This window comes from Balaenoptera acutorostrata, chromosome 14 (genome assembly GCF_949987535.1).
Source record: "Balaenoptera acutorostrata chromosome 14, mBalAcu1.1, whole genome shotgun sequence".
Classification (NCBI taxonomy): Eukaryota; Metazoa; Chordata; class Mammalia; order Artiodactyla; family Balaenopteridae; genus Balaenoptera; species Balaenoptera acutorostrata.
Window position 1 is genome coordinate 92,441,634 of NC_080077.1, and position 12,553 is coordinate 92,454,186.

Sequence of the window (12,553 nt, forward strand, 5' to 3'; positions counted from 1 at the left end):
TCACATTGAATCTGTGGATTGCTTTGGGTAGTATAGTCATTTTCACAATGTTGATTCATCCAATCCAAGAACATGGTATATCTCTCCATCTGTTTTTATCATCTTTAATTTCTTTAATCAGTGTCTTATAGTTTTCTGCATACAGGTCTTTTGTCTCCTTAGGTAGGCTTAGTCCTAGGTATTTTATTCTTTTTCTTGCTATGGTAAATGGGATTGTTTCCTCAATTTCTCTTTCAGATTTTTCGCTGTTAGTGTATAGCAATGCAAGAGATTTTTGTGCATTAATTTTGGTCCTGATACTTTACCAAATTATTGATTAGCTTTAGTAGTTTTCTGGTAGCATTTTTAGGATTCTCTATGTATAGCATCATGTCATCTGTAAAAAGTGACAGATTTACTTCTTCTTTTCCAATTTGGATTCCTTTTATTTCTTTTTCTTCTCTGACTGCTGTGGCTAAAACTTCCAAAACCATGATGAATAATAGAGGTGAGAGTGGGCAACCTTCTCTTCTTCCTGATCTTACAGGAAATGCTTTCAGTTTTTCACCACTGAGAATGATGTTAGTTGTGGGTTTGTCATATGGCCTTTATTATGTTGAGGTAGGTTCCTCTATGCCCACTTTGTGGAGAGTTTATATCAAAAATGGGTGTTGAATATTGTTGAAAGGTTTTTCTGTATCTATCAAGATTATCATATGGTTTTTATCCATCAGTTTTTAATATGGTGTATTACATTGATTTGCGTGTATTGAAGAATCCTTGCATTCCTGGGGCAAACCTCACTTGATAATGATATGTGATCCATTTAATGTGCTGTTGGGTTCTGTTTGCTAGTGTTTTGTTGAGGATTTTTGCATCTGTGTTCATCAGTGATATTGGCTTGTAGTTTCTTTTTTTGTGACATCTTTGTCTGGTTTTTGTATCAGGCTTATGGTGGCCTCAGAGAATGAGTTTGGAAGTGTTCCTCCCTCTGTTATATTCTGGAAGAGTTTGAGAAGGATAGGTGTTAGTTCTTCTCTAAATGTTTGATAGAATTCACCTGTGAAGCCATCTAGTCCTGGGCTTTTGTTTGTTGGAAGGTTTTTAATCACAGTTTCAATTTCACTGCTTGTGATTGGGCTGTTCATATTTTCTATTTCTTCCTGGTTCAGTCTTAGAAGGTTGTGCTTTTCTAAGAATTGGTCCAGTTCTTCCAGGTTGTCCATTTTGTTTGGTATATAGTTGATTGTAGTAATCTCTCATGATCCTTTGTATTTCTGCAGTGTCAGTTGTTACTTCTCCATTTTCATTTCTAATTCTGTTGATTTGAGTCTTCTGCCTTTTTTCTTGATGAATCTGGCTAATGGTTTATCAATTTTGTTTATCTTCTCAAAGAACCAGCTTTTAGTTTTATTGATCTGTGCTATTGTTTCCTTTATTTCTTTTTCATTTATTTCTGATCTGATTTTTATGATTTCTTTCCTTCTACTAACTTTGTGGGGGTTTTGTTCTTCTTTCTCTAATTGCTTTAGGTGTAAGGTTAAGTTGTTTATTTGAGATTTTTCTTGTTTCTTGAGGTAGGATGGTATTGCCATAAACTTCCCTCTTAGAACTACTTTTGTTGCATCGCATAGGTTTTGGGTCATCGTGTTTTCATTGTCATTTGTTTCTAGGTATTTTTTGATTTCCTCTTTGATTTCTTCAGTGATCTCTTGGTTATTTTGTAGCATATTGTTTAGCCTCCATGTGTTTGTATTTTTTACTGTTTTTTTCCTGTAATTGATATCTATTCTCATAGCATTGTGGTCGGAAAAGATACTTGATATGATTTCAACTTTCTTAAATATACCAAGGCTTGATTTGTGGTCCAAGATATGATCTATCCTGGAGAATGTTCCATGAGCACTTGAGAAAAAGTGTAGTCTGTTGTTCTGGGATGGAATATCCTATAAATATCAATTAAGTCCATCTTGTCTAATGTGTCATTTAAAGCTTGTGTTTCCTTATTTATTTTCATTTTCAATGATCCATCCATTGGTGAAACCGAGGTGTTAAAGTCCCCTACGATGATTGTGTTACTGTCAATTTCCCCTTCTATGGCTGTTAGTATTTGCCTTATATATTGAGGTGCTCCTCTGTTGGGTGCATAAATATTTACAATTGTTATATCTTCTTCTTGAATTGATCCCTTGATCATTAGGTAGTGTCCTTCTTTGTCTCTTGTAATAGTCCTTATTTTAAAGTCTATTTTGTCTGATATGAGAATTGTTACTCCAGCTTTCTTTTCATTTCAATTTGCATGGAACATCTTTTTCCATCCCCCCACTTTCAGTCTGTATGTGTCCCTAGTTCTGAAGTGGGTCTCTTGTGGAGAGCATATATGTGGGTTTTGTTTTTGTATCCATTCAACCAGTCTATATCTTTTGGTGGAGCATTTAATCCATTTACATTTAAGGTAATTATCGATATGTATGTGCCTATTACCATTTTCTTAATTGCTTTGGGTCTGTTTTTGTAGGTCTTTTCCTTTGCTTGTGTTTCCCACCTAGAGAAGTTCCTTTAGCATTTGTTGTAGTGCTGGTTTGGTGGTGCTGAATTCTCTTAGCTTTTTCTTGTCTGTACAGGTTTTAATTTCTTCTTTGAATGTGAATGAGGTATTTGCTGGGTAGAGTAATCTTGGTGTAGGTTTTTCTCTTTCATCACTTTAAATATGTCCTGCCACTCCCTTGTGGCTGCAGAGTTTACACTGAAAGATCAGCTGTTAACCTTATGGGGATTCCCTTGTATGTTATTTGTTGCTTTTCCCTTGTTGCTTTTAATATTTTTTTTCTCTGTATTTAAGTTTTGATACTTTGATTAATATATGTCTTGGCATGTTTCTCCTTGGCCTTATCTTGTATGGGACTCTCTGTGCTTCCTGGACTTGACTGACTATTTCCTTTCCCTTGTTAGGGAAGTTTTCGACTATAATCTCTTTAAATATTTTCTCAGACCCTTTCTTTTTCTCTTCTTCTTCTGGGACCCCTATAATTTGAATGTTGCTGCATTTAATGTTGTCCCAGACTGTCCTCAATTCTTTTCATTCTTTTTCTTTATTCTGTTCTCTGGTAGTTATTTCCACTCTTCTATCTTCCAGGTCACTTATCCGCTCTTCTGCCTCAGTTAATCTGCTACTGATTTCTCCTAGAGTATTTTTAATTTCATTTATTGTGTTGTTTATCATTGTTTGTTTGCTCTTTAGTTCTTCTAGGTCCTTGTTAAACATTTCTTGTACTTTCTCCATTCTGTTTCCAAGACATTGGATCATCTTTACTATCATTACTCTGAATTCCTTTCAGGTAGACTCCGTATTTCCTCTTCATTTGTTTGGTCTGGTGGGTTTTTACCTTGCTCCTTCTACTTCTGCATATTTCTCTGTCTTCTCATTTTGGTTAAATTACTGTGTTTGGGGTCTCCTTTTCTCAGCCTGCACGTTTGTAATTCCTGTTATTTTTGGTGTGTGCTCCCAGTGGGTGAGGTTGGTTCAGTGGTTGTGTAGGCTTCCTGTTGGGGAGGACTGGTGCCTGTGTTCTGGTGGGTGGGGCTGGATCTTGTCCTTCTGTTGTGCAGGGCCACATCCAGTGTTGTGTTTGTGGTGTCTGTGAACTTAGTATGACTTTAGGCAGCCTCTCTGTTGATAGGTGGGTTTGTGTTCCTGTCTTAGTTGTTTGCCATGGGGCATCCCACACTGGCCTTGCTGACTGTTGGGTGGAGCTGGGTCTTAGTGTTGAGACGGAGATCTCTGAGAGAGCTCTCACCAATTAATATTATGTGGTGCCAGGTGGTCTCCGGTTGTCCAGTGTCCTGGGCTTGGCTCTCCCACCTTGGAGGCTCAGGCCCAACACCCAGCCAGAGCACCAAGACCCTGCCAGCCACATGGCTCGGAAGAAAAGGAAGAAAACAAAACGCACAGATAGAACCCCAAACAAATGGTAAAAGCAAAACTAAACAGACAAAATCACACAAAGAAACATAGACACACACACACAGTCATAAAAGGAAAAAACAACAAAACAAAACAAAACAAAACAAAACAGAAATACTAAAAAAAAGAAAAGAGAAAGAACAGACAGAACCCTAGGAGAAATGGTAAAAGCAAACCTAAACAGACAAAATCACACAAATAAACATACACACACACACTCACGAAAAGCGAAAAAAGAAAAAAATAAATAAACGGAACAGAGCACCCAAACCAATAAACAAATCCACCAATGAAAACAAGCACTGAAAACTAAACCAAGATAAACATAAGATGAAAATCAAATCAGATGCAGAAAGCAAACCCTAAGTCTACAGTTGCTCCCAAAGTCCACTGCCTCAATTTTGGGAACATTCGTTGTCTATTCCGGTATTCCACAGATGCAGGACGTCAAGTTGATTGTGGGCATTTAATCCGCTGTTCCTGAGGCTGCACAGAGAGATTTCCCTTTCTCTTCTTTGTTCGCACAGCTTCTGGGGTTCAGCTTTTTTTTGGCCCCACCTCTGTGTGTAGGTTGCCCTCAGGCATCTGTCCCCTCTCCCCAGACAGGAGGGAGTTAAAGCAGCAGCTGATTAGGGCTCCCTTGCTCACTGAGGCCAGGGGCGGGAGGGAGGGGTTTGGTAGTCATAATTGGAATGTAGGGCAAGCCTATGGTGGCAGAAGTTGGCGTGATGTTGCAACAGGCTGAGGCACACTATGTGTTCTCCTAAGGAAGTTGTCCCTGGATCACAGGACCCTGGCAGTGGTGGACTACAGAGGGTCCCAGGAGGGGAGGTGTGGATAGTGACCTGTGCTTGCACACAGACTTCTTGGTGGCTGCAGCAGCAGCCTTAACATCTCATGCCCATCTCTGTTGTCCATGCTGATAGCCGCAGCTTGCGCCCATCTCTGGAGCTCATTTAGGCAGTGCTCTGAATCCCCTCTCCTTGTACATCCCTAAACAGTGGTCTGTTGCCTCTCTGGCAGGTCCACTCTTTTTCTCAGGCTCCCTCCTGGCTAGCTGTGGTGCCCTAGCTGCCTTCAGTCTGTCTTCACACAGCCAACCCCAGTCCTCTCCCTGGTGTCTGACCTCTGAAACCAGAGCCTCAGCTCCCAGCCCCCAGGTGCCCCAGTGGTTGAGCAGACAAGCCTCTCAGGCTGGTGAGTGCTGGTCAGCACCGATCCTCTGTGCGGGAATCTCTCTACTTTGCTCTCTGCACCCCTGTTGCTGCACTCTCCTCTGTGGCTCCAAAGCTTCCCCCTGACTACCCCCCACCCCCGTCTCCACCAGTGAAGGGGCTTCCTAGTGTGTGGAAACTTTTCTTCCTTCATAGCTCCCTCCCAGAGGTGCAGGTCCCATCCCTACTCTTTTGTCTCTGTTTTTTCTTTTTTCTTTTGCCCTACCCAGGTACATGGGGATTTTCTTGCCTTTTGGGAAGTCTGATGTCTTCTGCTAGTGTTCAGTAGGTGTTCTGAAGGAGCCATTCCACATGTAGATGTATTCTTGATGTATTTGTGGGGAGGAAGGTGATCTCCACATCGTACTCCCCCACCATCTTGAAGATCTCTCTCCTACACATGAAAGTAGTTAAGAGAGTAAATCCTAAGAGTTATCATCACAAGGATAAATTTTTTTTATTTCTTTAATGTTATATCTACATGACATGATGGATATTCACAAATTTAGTGTAATCATTTCATGATGTATGTAAGTCAAATCAGTATGCTGTACATCTTAAACTTACACAGTGCTGTATGCCAATTAGATCTCAATAAAACTGGAAGAAAAACATTTTATGTTATTGCTAGAAACAATCCTATGAAGCATTAGTATTACCATTCCCATTTTTCAAAAGAGAGCTATGAGGAAGTGAGCATCTAGAAGTTAAATTAGTAAAGAGTTCAAGATTAAACACTGCTCTCTTTGTGGTACCTCGAACTCGGCTTACCTCTTTTGGTTCCAACCCCATCATTTTTATCAAGGTAAATTACATTTAATACATTATAATAGTTTACCATATTGGAAGAATAGTTTGAAGAAATTATAGCAAGTCATGTCCACTCTTTCTCTACTAATAAATCAAAATTTCATCCCAAATAAAACACTTCAGAAAGATTTCTTTTTTTCCCATTGGAATTAAAAGATTGTTGGATCAGCTGAATGAGGATGATCATGTTTCTATGTTGTTAAAAGTCACCATATTAACTTTTGGATTACCTGGTGAGGGCTGAAATACACGAGGCTTCCGCAGCAATCTCTATATGAAGATTTTCTCACAAATGCTCCCTCAGAACGATCTGAGGAACAGCCCTCCAAGTGGTCCTGAATCCCACACAGGGCACCTGAGAGTGGCTTCTGCCTCTTCCCAGGCCATGGGATCTGTTTCTGGTGTGTCCTTTCAAGCAGACCACATGACAGCACATGCCTGTCATGTTCATGGTTTACAGCATCCCATGATTGACCTGCGTCAGTGGGAGGAACAGCAGGACAGGTGCCCCCAGGAATTCTCTCCCATGCACAGGTCTGTGTCATTGCCTTTATCCATGTCTTATTCTTCCTTTTGAGGACTTGATGAATCAATGGCTCCAACTACCAGCTACTCTTCACCAGGACTTCTTTCCAGGTGAAGCTAATTAGACCATCTCTAATTACTGTTACTTAGTTTGCGTGTTTCTTCTTGTAAGAACTCCATTAGAATTACCCTAAGGCAGAAAGGATTGTTGCACTGTTCTGCCTATTTTCTCTCTCTGTTTTGTGTCTCTCTTTTTCCTTCAGGTCAAAGTGACCTGCATCATTTTTCCTGGGCTTACTATCAGAAACCTTTGATACCCTTCCTCCCTCCTATATAATAGATTTCCCCTTCCTGTCCATGCTTGTGGATTAAATCACTGTTGGTGAGAATGTAAATTGATACAGCCACTATGGAGAACAGTATGGAGGTTCCTTAAAAAACTAAAAATAGAACTGCCATATGACCCAGCAATCCCACTACTGGGCATATACCCTGAGAAAACCATAATTCAAAAAGAGTCATGTACCACAATGTTCATTGCAGCTCTATTTACAATAGCCAGGACATGGAAGCAACCTAAGTGTCCATTGACAGATGAATGGATAAAGAAGATGTGGCACATATATAAAATGGAATATTACTCAGCCATAAAAGGAAACAAAATTGAGTTATTTGTAGTGAGGTGGATGGACCTAGAGTCTGTCATACAGAGTGAAGTAAGTCAGAAAGAGAAAAACAAATACTGTATGCTAACACATATATATGGAATCTAAAAAAAAATGGTCATGAAGAACCTAGGGGCAAGACGGGAATAAAGATGCAGACCTACTAGAGAATGGACTTGAGGATATGGGGAGGGGGAAGGGTAAGCTGGGACAAAGTGAGAGAGTGGCATGGACATATATATACTACCAAATATAAAAATAGATAACTAGTGGGAAGCAGCCGCATAGCACAGGGAGGTCAGCTCAGTGCTTTGTGACCACCTAGAGGGGTGGAATAGGGAGGGTGGGAGGGAGGGAGATGCAAGAGGGAAGAGATATGGGGATATATGTATATGTATAACTGATTCACTTTGTTATAAAGCAGAAGCTAACACACCATTGTAAGGCAATTATACTCCAATAAAGACGTTTAAAAAAAAAAAAAAGAAGGTCCAGCCAGGTTGGAGAACCACTGATGTAAATAGCAGAAGAAATAAACCACAAACAAACAAATCCAATAAACTCTTCTAAATAATTTAGGGAACAAAATGTCATAAACTTAATTATAACCACATGCCTGTGACACAAACGTTTTATTTTTCTTCCCAAGATTTTATACAATATATTTAGAATCTATGACCTTCACCACCATCATCCCTAGTGCATCACACACTTCTAAGGACCATCTGAGAAGGTTCAAGTGACCTGGCAACTCTTTGTCTCAAACTCTTTGGTCTTTTCTTCCAAAATGTCATGGTAGCATCCTTCAGTTTGTTTCCATTCTTCATCATCGTTGCCCTCGCCACTATCCCTCTCCTCACCTAGATGAAGCTCTTGCTTCCATTCCACTGGCCTCTTCCTATGATGAGGTCAGATGCTATTCTGGCCTCAGCATCTCATCTTCCCCCATGAAATTTCCTCTAACCAGTATCATGAGTTGTTATAATGCTAATTATGACTCACCATAACACACCTCCTTCAAAGCTCTCTGCTTAACAGTATTTGTGGAACTGAGTTACATCTCTTCTTCCTAGCCACAAAGAAACCAAATTTGTGTTGGGTTTTTTCCTGTACATTCTAAAAGGATTTTTATTCACTTCTTAGATCTTGTTACTCTTAACTTCTCTTCATCTAAAGTCAACTCTCATCGTTCCTTCCTCCCTCTTTTACCACTTGCAGCATAATTGCTCTAAACCCTTCCTTCTCAGCACCAGCTCCTAAGTACATACCAGTGTTGGGGAAATTCTGTTCTCATGGGATGTCACAAACACTACCTATGAACGGGGTGGCAAGAAACAACAAACATGCATGTTGTGTGTGTATTGCCTGTATTCTGGCTTATGCTCTGTTGTCTCATGGACATTTTCACAGCACAGTTCAAAGAATTTCAAGAAGTGACAGTGGAGCATTAAATCAAGCTCTTCTGAACACAAAGCCCTGTGTGACAGCACAGGTCACATGCCCTGACCCTCCTAAAGTTATTAACATCCATCAGGCTTCATAAACAGATGGGAAGCCTATTAAAAATATATATATATATTTCCAGAACCTAGCTTCAAAGATTCTCATACAAGTGGTATAAGGTAGCTTCTAGAATCTGTATTTTTGACAAGCTCCCTGAGTGATCGTGATGGACTTCCTGGTTTGCAAAACACCACCTCAGAGCAATTCCAAGTCCCTAAAATACTGTTCACCTTCTCAGCACCAGCCCTGGTAGTCAGCTGCTTTTCTTTCCCTATCTACTCTGTCACCCACCACCAGGGTGCTGAGGGGAGGTCCAGATTAAGAGTGGTAGAGGCAACCCTAATAGACCCATGGCTTGCAGATACAATGCTGTCATCTGCTTCATGGTCTGATTTGCTCCCTGGCTCTCCTTATCCCCGCCTCCTAGTGCATCTCCATGTCTACACTCTGGGATGTGTCTGTGGGCAGGAGCATCTATAAACTAGAATCAACCTCCTTTTCCAGACCCTCCTTTCCAGGCTCCTATCTCTGTGACTGACCGGCCATTCCTCCCAGCTCTGTAAACCAGACTCTTCAGAACCGCCCCCAACTCCTCCCTCTTTCTCAACTCTTTACTCCAAATGGATCCATCCTTTCAAAGTTTCTTTCCAAATCACACACAAATTTCTCCCCTTTTTTCTGTCCCCTCTGCCACTGCCTTGATTTATTTAGACCTTAATCATTCCTCTCCTGAGTCACTTAAATGACCTTCCAATGAGGTTCACTATCTGCCTCTGAGTTCTATCTGCACCTCTGCTATGAGAGTCCTCTAAAGGCCATATCTAATGTAATTCTCTCATTCAAAATCCTTTCATGGCTCCTGACAGTCTCCAGTAAAATATTTAAACCATTCACTGTAGTATAGGAGGCCCTTAAGTACATGTCTCTTTCCCGCACATACACTTAACGCCAGCCCCACCCAGCTCCCAGAAGCTCCCTAAGGATACCATGTTCTTGCCCCTCCTGGGGTTTTGCAAAGTCATTTCCTCAGCTTCAAACATCCGTCTTCTGCATCCCCCCTTTTCTCACCCACCTAGCAAATTCCTGTTGGTCATTTTATGGGTTAGCTCAGAAACCAACTCAAAATCACCTCCTTGTAACTGTCCTAACCTTCTCCCTTCTCCCCATACTGTTACAATGACTGTCCCCCACCCTGTGCTGCTTCTCCTCCACTGCCCATGGCACCTGAGCCAACCCTGTGAGGACTCTGAGGGTAAAGTTGTTCCTGGCATGAACTGGGCTGCCAGAGACTCAGAACAGAGGAATGGCAACAGGTCGGGAAGGAAAGAAGGGTGAGGCTCAGGTAGTTCTGCTCTCCCACCACCAGCTCAGTCCACAGGACACGGTCTCCATCCCAACATCCTGAACAATTTGCAAAGACAATTCAGATGCCACTAGAATCTCTCAAAGAGCCCCATTCGTAGCCACAGGCGGACTCTGCTGTCCCCTTCTCTCCTCCACCCCTTTTCCCGTCTGCACTCCAACACCCTCCTGAGACATTGCCTCCAGCCTCTAGGGATGCTTTCTCTCCTTTCCAACTGCCTTCCTGAATGTATGTTTCCCCCTAGGAGTTCTCCCTATTTTAAATTCTCAGCCCAGCTAACCTGCCACAGCACTGCAGGCAGGAAGAAATCACCAGAGAGAGAGAGAGAGACTTGCTGGAAGTTCCCGACATGCTTAACAATGGCTCTCACCTAAGGCGCTTCCAAAATAACCCAGCTCAGGGTTCACAGCAGACTCATGAAAAAGGCAGAGGCAGAATTCAAGCATCTCTAAATAATATTTCAGTCTTCTGCTTTCAAGTGCTTTAGGAAACCCACCTCCCTACATTATCTGGAAACCTCAGCCCTGCAGATTTTTTTCTCTCCTTTACCTTTATCAGCCTAACAACCAAGAGAAGCTGAGGAAGTAGACAAGGTATCACCCTTAGAAATGCAGAGGGGTGCTGTGCACACCCAAATTTGCCCACATCCAAGGACTCACTTCTGCTTTTTGCCCTGTGATTAAACTTCTTACTTCAATGGGGTCCTTATTCTTCCTCCAAGCAGAAGTCCTTGCCTCAATTCCATGACCAGTGGGCTTCAGTTTTAAGGTCCACAAACACACCTTTGAGAAACGGGGTGATGTATTTTCTCTATGCTGTCCATAGACCTCTTGCCCCTATTGAGCTCTAGAAGCTCTGCCTTGACCTATGTGTGTACTGCCCATCTGCCAGGACCCACACCACTGACCATCCCAGACGTTCCTAAAGCCACCAAACCTACTTCCAGGATCTTCCCTTAGTGCCCGATGCCAGGACTCTCCCAACCACCTGCTCTTCCCCATGGGTCTCTATGAGCTGCATCCTGAGTGTTCGGGGCTCTGCAACTCTGTGTGCTGCATGAATGGCCCTGGACTAGTGCAGGGAGAGGGCAAATAGGGAACGCAGAAACAGCCAGCCTTGAACTAGTCATGGGGGTGTTGTTGAGAGCTTTTGCAACAAAACAATTGGAACACACTCTGCAACTATAGAAAGAAATCTTCTTTATACTCTCCTCAAACCACAGAGAGAAATTCAAAGCTGATGCTAGGTTATCTCAATCATTTGAATCTCGTTCAGTACCAAAGCAGTTTTTTACTCCACTGTGAAGTTCTAATTATGCTGAAGTACACACTGAATTTCATTTAGACAAGAAGGACATTTTAATTCCCACTTTTTAGTTATTGAGCATTCCCCGGGGTTGACCAGAGCCCTTATGCTCAGACAGAGTCTGTGAGTTTGGATAATAATACGCAGTTGCACACACACCTGAGTGCGGATGAGAAGTTACCTGTGGGTTATAACTCACTGTTCGGGTCTGTGACTCAGAGCCAGAGGGTGAAGCAGCTGCTTAGCCTCCTGGGTTTTCTCTCAGTGGGCCTGCCTTCTGCCTCTTCTCCCTCCAGGGCTGAGTGGCGATGACTTCCTGGCCGTGGGTCTGCGCAGCGGCCGCGTGGTTTACAGTTACAACCTGGGATCTGGCACAGCAAGTGTCAGCAGCGATCCCCTAGATCTGAGCCATGGGATCCACACGGTCCATCTGGGGAGGTCCTTCCGAGCAGGCTGGCTGAAGGTAAAGGGTCATCCCTCCATCTGTCCCACAATCTTACTGCGTGCTGCTGTATTATCGGATCTGTGCTGAGGGACAGAGGTGAAAGAGCCGGGCCGCCTGCCCCCATGAATTTCACAGACTAGCGCACAAAACAGAAGACTAGGGTGTGTTGCAGTTAAGTGGTGTGGGGATAAATTAGAGGGTGACTAACATAAACAAGGTGAGAGAGAGGATTCAGGGAATGCTTCTCAAAAGAGGTGACACTGGCGTAAATAGCAGTTCAGAAAAAGAAGCATGGCGAGCGTGGGCTTAAGGAACACCAGTAGTTCGGTGTGGTTTTCAGGAGAGGGAAGCGAAAGGTGTGGCTGGAGAGAGACAAGGTCTGTATCATCAAAGGACTTATCTAAATAGTTTAGATTTGCATCCAGAGAGCTGTGGAGAGCTACCAAGAAATTTAAGAAGGGGGCTGGGTGCCGTGGTCAGTTTCCATTTGCTGATAAATGACAGGTGGTCATTTGAGAATGGATATGAGAGGGAGGTAAGGCCAGATGGAGGAGGCCCAACGGGATGCCAGCTCCTAATCTTTGAAGAACTGTGATGTTGATTGAGATGCAGAACCATGACTGCTAGCTATTTCATAGTAACAGACACCAGCGGAGAAGCAGAGAATTAAGTGGTAAAGTGTTTTTGAGTTCTTCAAAATTCAGGTCTTTGTAAGTTTTCATGGCAAGTTAATGGGAAATAACAAAAGAGTATCTTAACAGTTCACCCTGAGGAATCAAT

The 12,553-nt window shown here is 42.5% G+C and overlaps 1 protein-coding gene across 2 annotated transcripts in view; it reads left to right on the top strand.

The window, feature by feature from the left end:
- The window catches only part of EYS (eyes shut homolog), a 1,775,980-nt gene that overhangs the window by 1,689,976 nt on the left and 73,451 nt on the right, over nt 1–12,553 (top strand). For both annotated transcript variants that reach the window (XM_057527983.1, XM_057527984.1), the window contains exon 36: nt 11,625–11,791. In XM_057527983.1, the coding sequence (XP_057383966.1) occupies nt 11,625–11,791 (167 nt within the window). The remainder of the gene's footprint in view (nt 1–11,624; nt 11,792–12,553) is intronic.